This window comes from Alosa sapidissima, chromosome 13, assembly GCF_018492685.1.
Source record: "Alosa sapidissima isolate fAloSap1 chromosome 13, fAloSap1.pri, whole genome shotgun sequence".
NCBI classification, from domain to species: Eukaryota; Metazoa; Chordata; class Actinopteri; order Clupeiformes; family Clupeidae; genus Alosa; species Alosa sapidissima.
The window spans coordinates 32,573,263-32,588,444 of record NC_055969.1 but is presented as its reverse complement, the minus strand read 5'-3'; the positions used below and the strand labels follow the sequence as shown (position 1 = coordinate 32,588,444).

General features: G+C 45.5%; 1 protein-coding gene across 5 annotated transcripts in view; it reads left to right on the top strand.

Annotated features, from left to right (window-relative positions):
• rai14 (retinoic acid induced 14) overlaps nucleotides 1–11,691 on the top strand; it is a 54,404-nt gene extending 42,713 nt beyond the window's left edge. Inside the window, exons 8-18 of one of the 5 annotated variants that reach the window (XM_042059355.1) lie at nucleotides 462–568; nucleotides 910–1,097; nucleotides 1,442–1,470; nucleotides 1,986–2,072; nucleotides 3,711–3,800; nucleotides 4,079–4,198; nucleotides 5,029–5,130; nucleotides 6,594–8,108; nucleotides 8,691–8,849; nucleotides 9,181–9,246; nucleotides 9,429–11,691. In XM_042059355.1, the coding sequence (XP_041915289.1) occupies nucleotides 462–568; nucleotides 910–1,097; nucleotides 1,442–1,470; nucleotides 1,986–2,072; nucleotides 3,711–3,800; nucleotides 4,079–4,198; nucleotides 5,029–5,130; nucleotides 6,594–8,108; nucleotides 8,691–8,849; nucleotides 9,181–9,246; nucleotides 9,429–9,506 (2,541 nt within the window). In that variant the 3' untranslated portion in view covers nucleotides 9,507–11,691. Of the gene's footprint in view, nucleotides 1–461; nucleotides 569–909; nucleotides 1,098–1,441; nucleotides 1,471–1,985; nucleotides 2,073–3,710; nucleotides 3,801–4,078; nucleotides 4,216–5,028; nucleotides 5,131–6,593; nucleotides 8,109–8,690; nucleotides 8,850–9,180; nucleotides 9,247–9,428 lie in introns of all 5 variants that reach the window. The other 4 variants (XM_042059354.1, XM_042059353.1, XM_042059357.1 and 1 more) reach the window with 4 other exon arrangements.
• Nucleotides 11,692–15,182: the final 3,491 nt, after the last annotated feature.

The window sequence follows — 15,182 nt, the reverse complement described above, 5'->3', positions numbered from 1 at the left end:
GACCACAGTGTCAGGCCTTTCCCAGCGTTAATTAGAGTGCAGGCATTGTTGCATCCCTTCGCTGACCTAGTGATGTTGTCTTTTGACAAGCTCCCTCTCCCCATAAATGGAGTCTGACACGAAAAGGCATCTACTAATTATGTCTGACCGCTCCGAGTATGGCTTGTGTAATTATACAGCTGTTCCACAATAGAAAGTTAAATAGTCTGACAAGTAAAAGAGCTTTGGATCAATGATGCAATACAGCGGGGAATACCCACAACAACCAGCAGCACAATGATGCAAACGCTATGTTTGAACACTGATTTGCAAAGTATAGAGATAAGACTTTCTCAGAACAAAAAGAGGAAATGGACAAACTTCTTTTGGTTTTGTCATGATGACACTGTGTGTGTGTGTGTGTGTGTGTGTGTGTTTGTGTGTTTGTTTGTTTGTGTGTGGGTGTTGTGCTATATTTCCAGGAGGGCTTCACACCCTTGCTGTTGTCAGCCAGGCATTCACATGCTGACGTGTGCAGCACCCTGCTGAAGTGGGGGGCCGATGTCAACGCTCGTGACAAGAACGGCAGGTACGCTCTCAGCTCCCCAATGCAAGTTTGAAACGCTTGCCCACACTTTTTAACATATTTTGTTCTTGTTGAACATTTTTGTTATTTTAGCATTTTTGAGTGTGCTGCAGGTACACATCATGTGTCCACATTTAAACACACAAAATATTCAACCCTAATTGTGGTCTGACTAACACCAGACCACATCAAAAGGACAACATGTTAGTTATCCCTTGAGCTTCATTAGCCATCGTCCCCTGATACCCAGAGCCTTTGCACTTTGATGTTGCTTGGACTGGTCAAGCCATAGTCACTGGCACTGCATCTCTGTCTAACTGGTGCCTGACCCCCCCCACCCCCAGGACGGCCGTGATGCTGGCCTGTGAGGGCCGCTGCGTTGCAGCGGTACAGGTCCTGGTGCAGTGTGGAGCCGATCTCAGGGCCGCAGACTCCCTGGGCTGCGACGTGCTGCACTATGCCAAGCTCTCTGGCAGCGCCGAAGTCCGGAATGTTCTCAACTCGGTTCTCCAGAGACAGCAAGCCGACTCAGGTATGATGAGGTTTTGTACCTCTCAACACGGCCCTTAGAAAGTGTAAATATTAATGTTGGACTTTGGACTGAATTACACTGGTTTATATTTTATGTAATATTGTCTGCACCAAAGGTAGGTTTTCCTTCAGACTGTGAAATGGGTTTGTTACCCAATCTCATAAATACATGTTCCCCTTTTTCACCTAGTGGTGAAAAATGATATGACACCAATGCAGCCTGTTGCTTCCTCCCCAGGCAAACATTGCCATCTTCTGGTGATTAAGTCTCACATCAAAGTCTTTTGTTTTGTGGAAATGGTTATACATGTTATTGAGAAGCAACATTCTCTTTTGTCCTTGCAGATAATAAGACTCCACAAAAAACTCCACAGGTAGGCATTTGTCTCCTTCCACTTTGAAATAGCCACTCAGGTTATCCAGACTCTGCTGCTCAGAATTCAGAAAGATTGCCACAGAGCGCAGGCTTAAGTGTGCATTTACAGCCAATACTGTAGCTGCCATCTCTATTTGTGCCTGAACCTCTTGTTGCACTGGAGGTATTTGAACAAATTGTGTGAACTCCTTTTCTTCTCAACGAGACTCATGTGATACACTTCAAATGAAAGCACGATGAGCATGTGATGACCTAATTTGACTTCAGCATTCTCTGTAGATGAGCATGTGATGACCTAATTTGACTTCAGCATCCTCTGTAGATGAGCATGTGATGACCTAATTTGACTTCAGCATCCTCTGTAGATCAAAACCCCACCTCTCTTTACTAACACAACTAAAAAAACACACTTCTGTCTCTTTTCTCTCCCCTCTTTCTCTATCCCTTTGCTCCTTCTGTCTTTTTCCCCCACCTCCCTCCCTCCCTCTCTCTCTACCTCTCACTCCCCTTCAGCATGATATGGCTGCTTGGGTAAATGATGACAGGAACTCAACCCCTAAAAAACGAAAAGCGCCTCCACCTCCTATTAGTCCGACACAGGTAAAAACCCACCCCTGTCTGCCTGCCCCTTTCCTTATGTCTGTGTGTCTGTCAGTTGACTGTGTGGTTCGGCTGCTGGATGTGTCATCTTTAGCCTCTTTCATCAACTCTCTTTTGGAGCTAAGATGATGTAATAGATTGAAATATATGTATGTTTTCTTTTTTGCTGTTGTGTTTTAAACCATATCTGTTTGTTGGTTGGTTGTTTTTTTTAGCAGTATTTCAAAAAACACTGGTCTGATTTTCATGAAACGTGTCAGAAAGGTGTAGTAATGGGTCAAAGAAGAACACATTCTGCTTTGGAAAGTGAAACTAAATTCATGCAGATGCCCAATGAGGTTTCCCGCCAAGTTGAATTCAGGCCTACGTTTAGCGAAATCCTGAAGGTTGTGAGGTTGGTGAGTGAGGTTACTAGCTTATCTAGGTAACTTCAGGAGTAACTTTGTGACAGGGTATAACTTATGCTGCGTCTCAAAGCTGCTCTGAACAGGTTATGTTTGTGTTTAGCTCAATGTTGCTCTTTATAAACACTGCCCTTTGCCTACAATCTTGGAAAATATTGGCGCATGGATTATGTCAGGCTCACTCATCCAGGCAAGGATGTGTAAAGATGGCAAAAATCATCAAAATCTTTTCTCAACAATGTTTTCTATGAAAGATTTTATTGAGGGCCAGATGTATCCAAAGCCTCTTACTTTTGAACATAGCCTACGATGCATTGTTATTTTGCCAGTGATGGTGAACATCTGAGCAAGTATAGGATGCTGTAAGGTGTTGACCTACTTGTTCTCATTAAACTGCTGGATGCCTTTGTTGTGTTCCCTAGCCATTTCCCTAGTCTTTTTAGTCAAAGAGGCTTTTTAAGTGATCTCAGGTATAGTCTATAGTTTATTATGCATATTCTAGACCTATATATGCTACGGAACTGTTCTCTTTCCCAAGTGTGATGGGTGCGATTGACTGTAGCCTGCACATATCCTCTTTAGAGCTCTTTAGAGATCAGTTGGTCAGACTCAGAAGCAATAGTAAAATAAAAATACCAATTTACTCTTTTTCTTTTGTTGTCCAAAATGTATATTTGTTTTTGTAGTTAACTACACATATATGACAAAAGCAATTTGAGATTTATTTAAACACTTTACAGCAACAAACTGTCGTAGTACATCGGTTACGAAAAAGTGACCAACTGCAAGTCCTTGGTCATGAACTTGGCGGATACGTCCTTTATTGCAAAGATGAACAAAGTCCAGTTTTGGTAATACAGAATCAGCTAATTAACAATTTCTCCACCATCATGTTACAATTCAAAACCAACTTGTCACCCATGAGTGTCAGTCAAATAACCAGACAAACAAAGCAACAAAGCGTCATGGGTTAAACCATAGCCTTCTTGGCAGAGGATCTATGAAAGAGCCAATGAGCTCTACCATTTTGGTCGAGTTTCTCTTTGTGACTCAGATCTTTCCGAAAAATGCCAGTCTTTTTTGGGGTTTTACAGTCAAGGCCCATGGCACGTTAGGCTTTGTTTGTGTGTTTGTGATCATCTAAAGCCATCCCAGGTATTTCCCCCTCTCCTGCGCCCGCAGTGTAAACACTCCCTGACTCACGCGTGCGCTGAATAACTTTTACGGCTCTCAGTTGGCAGGCATCGTTTCCCCTCCCTACCTGACCCCGACGGGAACGCCGTCCTCCGCCAAGAGTGACACACCGAAGAGGTTTAATTACAAGGTGAGAACCAGAGCACCAGAAACAGCCCCCGAGACAGTCCAGTGCCGGCCTGTGTTTGGGGTCCATCTAACACGCATTTGTGGAGTTAACAACAACCTAACGCCTAACAGTCTGACATTATGTGGAATGACTCAATTACAGATAACAGCTTGGGTCTGGTGTGTGCAAATGTCAACATGGCTGTGTGTATGCGTGTGTGTGTGTGTGCATACTGTATGTGTGTTATGTTTGAGTGAGCATGCATAAATTGTGTGTGTCTGCATGCGGTGTGTGTACAGGAGGATGAGATCCGTAGCATGGCGCTGAAAGAGGAGATTGAGAAACTCCAGGAGGAGAAGAGCATGCTGCTGGAGACCATTGAAGATCTGAAGCAGATTGTGGAGCAGACTGAGCCCAAGGCTAGTGTGGTGTGTGTGTGTTTACTACAGTCCCTTTAATATTCTCTGATGTGGTCCAGACTTTGATCCACAACCACTTGTACTCTCTGGAAGCCATTTCACCAGCTGTAGTTTTTTTTTTTTATTGGACCTGTTCAGGTAAAGGTTAGCCTTCAGGGAAAGGCAGACCTCAATCTCTCTTTCTCTTTCTCTCTCTCTCTCTGTCTCACTCTCAAATATACTTTAACTCTCCAACTCTGTCACACATGCAAACACACACACACACACACACACACACACACACACACTACCTCCACTGCCACAAGGCACACTCCAATTCAAAGCTGACAGGCAATTAAAGTGCACTAAATGAACAGCCCTGAACTCCAGCATGATTCATTTGCACGTGTTTCTGAAAGTCTTATGCAAGTTACTAACTCAGAAAAAAGACTTCCTGTTTGCTTGATTAAATACAATGTCTGAGGTCACGGCAGGTGATTTTCTCCAAGTCCTTCAGACATAGAAGCAGTGTAGCGGATCTGTCTTGGCTTAAGCAGTTTTCACCGCGGTGTGTACTGTATGTGCGTGTGTGTGTGTGTGTGATGCCACTGCCGCAGTCTGGCACTCAATTTGGCTCAGACTTGAGCAGGAGCACACACACACAAAACGGCACCACCACCACAGCACACACACACACACCAAACGGCACACACACCGCAGGCTCAGCGGCTTCCTGAGCCATGACGGCAACGGAGGGCTTTTGTCTTCTCTTGTTTGGGCGGCAGCACAAAGGGCCAGGGATGTGCCGTCTGCCATGGTGGTCATGCTGGGCTGTTGGTTTTGTTGTGCAGGCAGAGCACAGGGGGAATGCTGATGCGGCCCTGGTCGCCACGCTGCAGGCCAAGGTGGCCGCGCTCTCGCTGGAGAACCAGCAGCTCTCGCAGATCATCAAGGTGAGTTCCAGAACGTCAGAACCCAAGGGAAGGCTCTACTGTGAGATGATCGCCTGGTCCTGGTGCGACACCAGTGTCCACTGATCTGAATCTCTCTCACTGGTGATATATTAATTCTGATCATAAATTCTTAATGACATAACTTTGGTCATATTGATGTGTTTAAAAAAAGCGATCTCCTCTGGGTTGTCATCTCCTGACCCTCAAACATCAAAAAGATTTGCCCTTCAATTCAAGTCCAATTTTGTTTGCCATTCCAGAATAAAAAACAGTGTATTAAGTCCAATATGAGGGAGAAAATGCAAGGCTCACGTTTCCATAAATAATTTCCATAGATGATATTTAACGCATGAAGAACAGCTTTGTGTTTAGCATATCTTTACAGAAAACATGTACAGCACACACCTAATAGTTCAAAGTATTTCAAAGATTATCTCAATGCTATGGTTGTTAAAAGATGAAAACATGCAACGTATACAAATATATTGCCCTACTAAGTATAAATACTTTTTTGATCCCGTGAGGGAAATTTGGTCTCTGCATTTAACCCAATCGGTGAATTAGTGAAACACAAACAGCACACAGTGTACACACAGTGAGGTGAAGCACACACTAATCCCGGCGCAGTGAGCTGCCTGCTACAACGGCGGCGCTCGGGGAGCAGTGAGGGGTTAGGTGCCTTGATCAAGGGCACTTCAGCCGCGGCCCACTGGAAATTTTAATTCCTCTTCTCATTACTATTATTTGTTATTACTTATGCATAACAACTGTGCCAACTTGGAAATCCTGTAGCCTAGTTTCTCTACCTAGTTATGGAACTATTATTAGAATGATACAACACATGTCGAAGTATCCTAATGGTCCAAATATGCTTATCCTTAAGAATTTTAGATATGAAGGTGGCATTGCTACTGTATAAGCTGCCAGATCCAAAGCTGAGATGCACTTCAGGAAATTATATGTGTGACTGAAAGAATCTGTTTGTTCTGTCTGTTCATTAGCATTCGTATATGCACCCAAGTGTCTGCATCCACATTCAAAAAGGATTTAAATAAGTAATGAGGATTATGTTTGTTTTCACAGTGAAACCGTAAATGAGGTCCTTCATGTTTGCAGGACTAATGGCAGAGTGCTCTCTCTGCTAGCGAGTTCAAAAGGCTTAGAGTCTGGGAAAAACATATCTTTAGCTCAGTGTTTCTGTTTATCTTTCTGTTGAATTAATAGCAAAAGCCTGAAAGTTATGGAAAATATGTGTGTTTTAGTGTGTGAGTTTGTTTGTTGTTTTCTCTCACAATGTTAATTTTGACAAGAATTATTTATTCAGTTTGCAGTTGGTTTAAAGTCGCATTTTAGTTTTTTTTTTCAGACAGTTGACAAAATGGTCACTCTTCTCACATTGTTCTGTTCTCAGCTCTCATTCTTCTTTCTCGCTCTTTCTCTTGCTTCGTCTCTTTGTCTCCTAGAAACGGCCAGCGCCACAAGGAGAGGACGAGGACTCGCGGCCCAACAGCATCGATTCCAACGCCTCCTACCACTCCACGCGGGCCGACTTTGAGCACCCGTCGCTCTCGGAGGCCGAAGACGCGTCTGCCGTCGAGGAGGACCCGAGTGGCGGCGGTGGCGGGGATGAGATCCTGCTCCTCAGGGAGACGCTGCACAGCGTCCAGTCCAAACTTCAGGAGAGCCAGCAGGAGAACCGCTCGCTGCAGGCCCGCCTGAGCCCTGTGCCGCTGGGCGAGATGGCCATGCTGGAGAGCGTGGCGGAGCTTCAGGCCAAGCTGGCCGCCACCCAGGAGAGGTACCTGCGGGCCACCCAGGAGGTGCAGACGCTCCGGGCCGAGGTGCTCCAGGGTGGTGGCGGTGGAGGTGCGGGTCGACCTGGGACCGAGGTGGACGACGCGGTCATGCAGAAGGTGCAGAAGCTGAAAGGCTGCCTAGAGCAGGAGGTGCAGGAGCTGAGGGCCAAGCTGGCCGGCGCTGAGAAGCAAGGCGAGCGGGACGCCGGCCGCATCCAAGAGCTGGAGTGCCGTCTGGAGATCGCCGCCAATCAGGAGGCGCACGAGCGCGAGAGCCACGCCGTCCAGCAGGAGGCGCTCAAGCGGGAGAAGGCGCAGCTGGCCGAGAAGTGCAAGCAGGCGCAGGAGGAGGTGAGGATCCTGCAGGTGGCGATCAAGGGCATGGTGCCGGTCGAGGCCGCCGCCAAGGACTTCGAGGCCATGAAGGCGGAGACGGGCGAGGTGATCGAGGGGCTGCAGAGGCGCCTGCGCGAGCTTTCCAAGTCCTACAGCGAGACCAAGAGCGAGCTGAGCGCCGCACGCAGCCAGCTCAAGACCAGCCAGTCGCCCGAGCCGGCGGGGGGGAAGGGCGACTCCCCGACCGGCTCCGTCAAGGAGACGCAGGAGCTGCAAGCCGCCGTCCGTAAGGTGGAGGAAAGCGAAGCGAAGCACGCCAAGGCGCTCAAAGAGATCGCTCAGCTAAGAGAGGAGATGGAGGCCCAGGCCCAGGCCACGGTGTCGCTGGCTGACCACACGCAGGTGGTGTCCTCCCTGGGCAGCGCCATCAAGGACCTGGAGGCCCGGGCGGCGGCGCTCGAGCAGCAGCTCGGCCAGAAGAGCCTGCAGGTGGACGCGCTGCAGAACCGGCTCGCGGTGGAGCAGGAGCGCACGCCCGACGACGCGGTCCCCCGCGCTGACCACGAGCACCTGCGCGAGCGCCTGGAGGCCGAGGCGGCGCGCGTCACCCGCCTGCTGCAGGATGCGCTGCGTAAGCAGGACGAGATGGCCCTGGAGGTGGCCGCAGCCTGGCAGGAGGCCAGGGATGGCCATGCCGAGAAGCGGGCCCTGGAGGAGACTGCCGCCGGCAGGCTGCAGGAGAACAACGCGCTGGGGGCCAAGCACCGCGAGGCCCAGGATCTCATCGCACACCTGAAGAAGCAGGTGGAGAACCATGTGGCGTCGGAGAGGGAGAAGAACAAGAAGGTTTGCTATCTGTCCCATTCCTTAAGGTCAAGCCCACTGGACTATTAGTATACTAGACTTCCATAATGACATCAACTTTCAGAAATAGATTTGAATTTTAACTCCTGAAGAAATACTACCAAAATACATGTTTTTATTATCCTCTATTCTTCTAAAGTGACCTCAGTGAATGTGCTGAAGGTGTCTATTTTATTAATCTTTTAGTAAAATGATTTAGGCGAGGATCACATCAGCCAGCGGCAGCAGCAAACGTAACGCAACGCTCACACCATAATAAGTTTTATCTCGTTCCTAAGCAACAGAAACGATTTGTCAATTGAATAAGCTCACATTGCGCTTTGAAAGTTGAACCAAGTGCAATGCTCAGCTTGTTCAACGCTAGCATTACGTCAGCCTTGCCACCGTTCCGCTGCCGAACCAGAGAGAACAATAGGAAACCTGCCGCTGGCTAATGTGATCCCCGCCTGACAGTAATATTGGTGGAGCACCAGGTCTCCCTACCTGAGTTACTAATACTATACCCAACTTAAAAGATATATTCCCACACGCCTTTGTTATTTCCCCCTTCACCCTCTACTCCAGATTGACGATTTGTCGAAAGAGGTTGCGAAGCTGAAGGAGGCGCTGAACAGCCTGTCCCAGCTGTCCTACAGTGGCAGCAGCGCCCCCAAGAGGCAGCAGCAAAGCCAGCAGCTGGAGGCCCTACAGCAGCAGATCAAGCAGCTCCAGCACCAGCTCACGGTGAGTCCCTCACACGGCTAAGGGTGGGCTCCACCAGCTGAATGAGTGTGGGTTTGTGTGTGTGTGTGTGTGTGTGTGTGTGTGTTGTTGAGATTCAAGAGGACCTGTGTATTATTACAGCTTTTCAGTTTATAACTCTGTGTGAGAAGTAGTTGGAATTCTGAAGAGGTGACCCATGACATTTCTGTTAAAGATTGTGGACTTGGGTGTGGTTTAATAGAACTAGCAAGTGTTTCAGAGTTGTTCTTCTCACTGCCTCTCTAAAACTGCTCTTTTTCATCTCTCCCTGTGCCGCTCTTTATCCCCCCCCCCAACCCCCACCCCACAATAGGAATCTAAGAAGCAACACCATGAGATTGTGTCCGTCTACAGGATGCATCTCCTCTATGCTGTCCAGGTCTGTGATCATATCGGTGGAATGAAATTCACCATAAATGTCACCCTGTTAATTACCATAGCCCAGTGCTGTGGCAGTAGATAAGACAGGTTATCAGAGATGGGCTGGAATGCTGCAGGCACATCTGATTAGCTTTGGAGAGTGGCTGCTAGCATTTCGCTCAAGTCCTGTGTCCTTTGCAGGGTCAAATGGATGAAGATGTGCAGAAGGCCCTGAAGCAGATCCTCATGATGTGCAAAATGTCAACCGAAGCCAAGTGACGCCTGCCATGCAAGATATCAATGCCGTTGTTTCGGGAATTGTTTTTTTTACCGCAACCCATTTGTTGCCAAAAGCATAAAAGGACACAAGTAGAATTTGCCATCTCTGTCCGTCTTTTCTCAAAAGTGGTTCATCCGTCCATCAAAATCACAGATTCATTCACAAGACACATTTACCGTTATTCACATTAGATCATAGTTCAATCCAGCATGCTATCCGCAGTTTCACTGTAAGTTAGGTCACCTTTCAAGTGCATATAAGACAATCAAACAAGGTCAGTGCTGGCTATGTACCAGATAGTGGAATGAGTTTATCAGTGTTATTTGTTAAATAGAAGATGGAATGTTTGCAACCACTACTATGCAAATGGTAATTGGTTATGGTCCTTCTCTTTTGATCTCATAAAACAAAAATGCATGCTTTACATGAAACATGTTGTTCCCAATGAATGTGCACCTTCAAAAAGAAAATGGTAATTTCTTGCTGCAGTTGATCGAGATGAAGCAACCTTATTGTATTTTCGTAAAATTGTAAGAATATGTGGATGAATTTTGCTCTGTTTTCTCATCTGCTTGATATGAAACACTTGTGACCATGGATGTGGTTGTGTTTGGACTCATCGCCCCCCCCCCCCCCCCACCCCCCCACCTACTCACACTCAGTGCCATTTTTGTAGACTTTTCTAGGTATTTTGTGAGACCGTTATGGACTCAAACACCCATCCACGTTACAGATGCACTTTCCCACTTTCCCACCCTCCTCAGTGACTTTTTCCAGTACTGTTAGAGAGACTCAGCCTGCCAGCCAGATCCAGGGCACTTTGTGTCCATGTGCCTGTAAGACATAGTTCCTGTTGGAAGGATATACATTATTGAATTTTAGGTAGTGTTTTTTTTTTGTTTATGTAGTGCATGTTTTGGTGTAACATAGATTACTCTTGAGTTGTATTTCTACACAAACCAGCGGATGTTGTTGGGTTGTTGTTGTTGTTGTTGGGACAATAGCATGGTTATGGTTAAACATTACAACCCCCAAGAGGGCTGACCCCATCAGTCTCTGTACAAACAAAGAGGCTTCAGCACCTCAGCCAATCCAGAATCAGGGATAAGAATATCATTTTTGTAATACCGATGAAAATGTATTGAAATGAAAAATGAAGGATTTTGTTGCTGAGAACAGGATCACCAGCCTATAATGTGTTAACTGTCCCTGGGGGAGGGGGGGGGGGGGGGGGTTTGAAACATTTTGCTTACCAAAATCACACGTCACAGATGAACTCATCTCCTTAATCACATCAGTGTGGTTTTGATCATCACAGAAATCCCACAGCTGCACTGTGTGTGCACTTCAAGCTTTAGCATTGTTATGACTAAGTCTGTCTGTGGTTAGCTACGTGACCATGTGCCATACTTTTTATATATACTGTGGGTGTGAGTGCGTTGTGCCATCCACCCCTTGCCATACACCTGAGGCGATGAGTGGGTTACTCTCCCTCAGAACACTAAGTCATGCACTACATATAGAAGGGGAGGTGTTTTACAGCACTACCTATTTGACTCTTTTGAAAGCAATAACTTGCTCAACACACCGTTTTATCCATGACGATGACACAGACACAGGAAATGCTCACACAGACTTTTTTTACATTAACGGCCATAGTTTTATGCTGTGTCAAAAAAAATCCTGTTTCTCAAAATTTGTTCACTTTAAAAATGCACTTTGCTGAAAAAAAAAATCAAAATCCACTTAACGTTCCTTACTGTACATGTTCGTTCATTTGGTGCATGTACCAATCAGCATTCTGTTTGACAAGAGGAGTACCTGTTATTAGCATCTGCGGTTAGTTGAAAATCATTTCACAGCTCCATAATTATGTTTACTTCATTACTTCTGGGTAATTTGTGTGCTGTCAGCATGCCTGGTAGCTGACAGATCCTCCCCATATGCTCCTGTCTGTGTTTGTTTCATTTAAACCGTCTCTTGTTTGTGATGGCACTCTTGCAACACCACATCACATGTTCTGAATAAAACTAGGTGGGTTGTATAAAAAATGTACTTGAGAAGGGCTTGTGGGGTTTTTTCTATTGTTGTTTCATCGTTTGTCATAGGGAAGGGTTTGATATGTTTGTGATGTGCTTTTTGCCCCCCCCCCCCATTAAATTTTTGATAAGCTTTGTACTGTTATTTTGCCTGGCCTCCTGGTGTTTTTGCTCTTACTAGTCAAGGTATTTTATATTTTATTTTAAAGGGTAAAACTGAATTGTATGTGTACTTCTGTCCAGATCTCCAAATCTGTACAGGAAAAGCAGTGACCTACATGCGAGCTACATAATTTGCCTCTGGGTGAAATAACCAGTCAATAGCTATTGATTTGACCAACACAAAAGTCAGATGATAACTCCTACCCATAAAGGTCATCACACATGTCACACATTATCTATCGCACACACATACACACAGCTATAACAATTCAGTTAAGTAATATGCTCATAGCCATTGCATTTTTCAGTTGTTCCAAATAGGTCAGTGTTTCTCAAACTTTTTCAGACGAAGGACCACTTAACTAACCCTAGCTAAAAAAAAAAAAAAAAAAAGATTAGACCTACTTCAACAGTATATTAGTCTACTCTATACAATAGGCCTAACCACTGAACCCCCTTGCTTATTGTCTTTGCACTTTGCTTATTGTGTCAGAGGATTCATACTGTATGATTTAAACTGGCATATCTTACATAGACAGTGTTGCAGAACTGTTTGGATTTACATAGAAGTTGGTTCAATATTGCAAACAACTCATCTATATTATATTTTACCACGTCTGCCCGCGGACCACTTGGGATAGCTTGCGGACCACACTTGAACACTGAAATAGATACATTTATTAATACGATCAATAATAGTTTTCTGAAGTTTAAAAACATGTGAATAGCTCACAGCTTTGTTTCCCTGTGCGATTGAAAGTTTTGAAGGACCGCTTCATAGATTCCTTGCTTTAAGCAAAAAGAATACGCTTCATGAATGTATTCAGAGCATTAGGCCCCAAAGCAGGGTGGTGAGCCTCTTTAAATCCAGTTACCAGTGTGCATGTACTGTAGCCTTGTGCTTCATCCTCCACTGAAATATCAACTGGCAGAAAAATCTATTTCATCTTTTTCCTCCATACTAGTGAACATTGATCCTCTTCAAACACACTCATCTTATATTTGACATGATGGTTCTTTTTTACACTGTGCCCCTGGTTTGAGAAACTGGGTTGTTGGCCATACCCGCTGGCCTGTTCTGACCCAGAGCTCTTGGTATGCGCATGACCGTGCATCAACAGATTGCACTAGTTTCACTCTGCTCTTAGATGTGCTGCCAGATGAATCATGGGTAATGTCATTGCTCTTTCTTTTCTCTCGCTGATGGCACGGGCCTTTGTAGTTTCCTACTCCTAGCCAGTCGCAGGGCCTCGCGGGCATCAAATAAAATACCCTCTGCTGGCTGCCACACAATCGTGCCACCCATGCCAAACACAGTGCCCTAGGGTAGGGTCACAGCGGGCACTGCTCTGCACCTCAATAAAAGTTACTCTGGCAATGTTTTTGTAGGTTCAATTAGTAGCTTTGTTTTGTTTTTTTAAAAGCAGACTTTGCATTTAACAGGCTATTAACAGATTCTCACAGAGGGAGCCCTGTATAATTATTTTGCATTTCACATGGCTATCTGTTACACATCTTTAGTTCTCAATTGAGCTTTTTGCCTGGAACATGATTTAATGTACTCTACAACTATGTCCTTAAATTGAACCATACAAATTAGTCACATTTCTTTCTTTCTTTTTCATTCCTAGCACATCAAGCTGAATACATTTACAGTACTGGCATACTGTTAGCTGTTTGGTCACCATCATATGCACTGATGTAAGTACTCCTCACAAGTAAATTGAAGACATTTACCACAGCCAAAGGTAGGTGGCACTGTGGACCAGTTTTAGTTGATCAATCCTTCAAAGTAACATGTTTCCAGTATAAATGTGATATTTTTCTCTCTTTCTACTATTTTGGAGAGACGTAAACAAAAATTTAATTAAATTAGTTAATTACATGGATTTAGCAAAATATCTGAATAATTAGTGCAATTGATAATTCAATGAAACTATAATGGAAGATTTATTATTTATTTTTTGAATGTGTTTCACTATGTAATAAATCCAACTTTGGGACAGAAAAAAACAATAATTGCATCAGTGTGTGCCAGACACTATTTATTTGCCAGTCCCTAATATATCGACCATCGAAAATCTGGCCACATGTGATTGTTGAAAATATGGATTGAATTGAAAATACAGCTATATTTGATTGTTGAGAAGCTCGACATGTCTGCAACATGTCAGACCTCCTGTTCACCATGTCTTTAACCAGACCACAAGAGTCTTAACTCTGACACAGAAAGAGTCAGGCACCAAAACCCATATCTGATTAATGTATGCACTGTCCCAGGAGCATGCTAGAAAATTGTTGCAAGATGTACAGACTACTGGCTAACCATGCTGAAAGCAGGGTGGTAATATTTACTCTGTCGTTGAGGTCATCAGGATTAAGTTGCACTTGCTTGCAATCATAACTTGTGGGATCCCTGAACCTAGGCCACTGGGGGTGGGGGTGGTATTGGAATGGGGGGGCACATAGAGTATGGTTAAGAGGTGACGGTGAACAATGCTTATTTCAAGGAACTCATTGCATGTTCTGTTGTCCAAGAGTAGATATGTCTGTGGCTCGACGATAAACATTGCAGCTTGAGGAGAATAACCATGCGCTGCTCCTGCAAGGTCCCGTCCGTCTGGGGAGACTGGGTCGGGGCCACGGAGTCGACGGCCGGCTCCGTAGGTCGTGTCAGCAGGCCGCCTGGGGCCTGACACGCCACCAGTGCGCTCCTCCGAGATCCCCTCACTCCTCTCCCCCCGATTGAAGCATCCACATCAGGTTTTTATGAGCCTAAACCGAACCAGATGCCACCGTCGTATTTCAAAACAGATGGGATCATATTATTCATGACATAGTACTTTAGGGGCCGGAGCACCCCCACACCTCATCTCGGACTCCTCCACACTCGAAAAGAAGGATCGGGGAGAGGGGGGGGGGGTGCTTAAACAGCTCAGCTGGATGAGTTACTGGGGGAATTACTTTGGAGTGCAGCATTTGGACCATGCTGGGCTATGTGTTTCCCAGGGAAAAGTCCCACTCAACCCCTTCACACACTCACCCACACACACCATCACTCCAACACACACCTACCCCCACCCCCATACTAAACAAGCCCTTTCAAGATCCCAGGGTGGTAGTTGTTTTAACTATTTAGTACGTATCTTGCTAATGGTTTCTTTCACCTTCAGTCACACCTGATTCATTGGGAATCAAAGGGGCGGAAGCCACATTCGCAGTGACTCAAAAACAGGCAAAGACCAGCAACTTGGGAGAGGTGGGAGGGGGGTCAAAGAGGTGGGGGTGTCGGTGTAGCCTTGCTTGCAGCTAAGTGACAGAGAATTTATGGGTGCACTTAGTGTTCACGGGGAAGTAAGAAAGAAGGAGAGAGAGGGAGAAAAAAAGAGAAAGAACATGGCAAACACGTTTGTCTATGAGTGGCTTATTAAAAAGGTGAGAAGTGAGTATACTGTCTGGAGTAGGCGGATAATT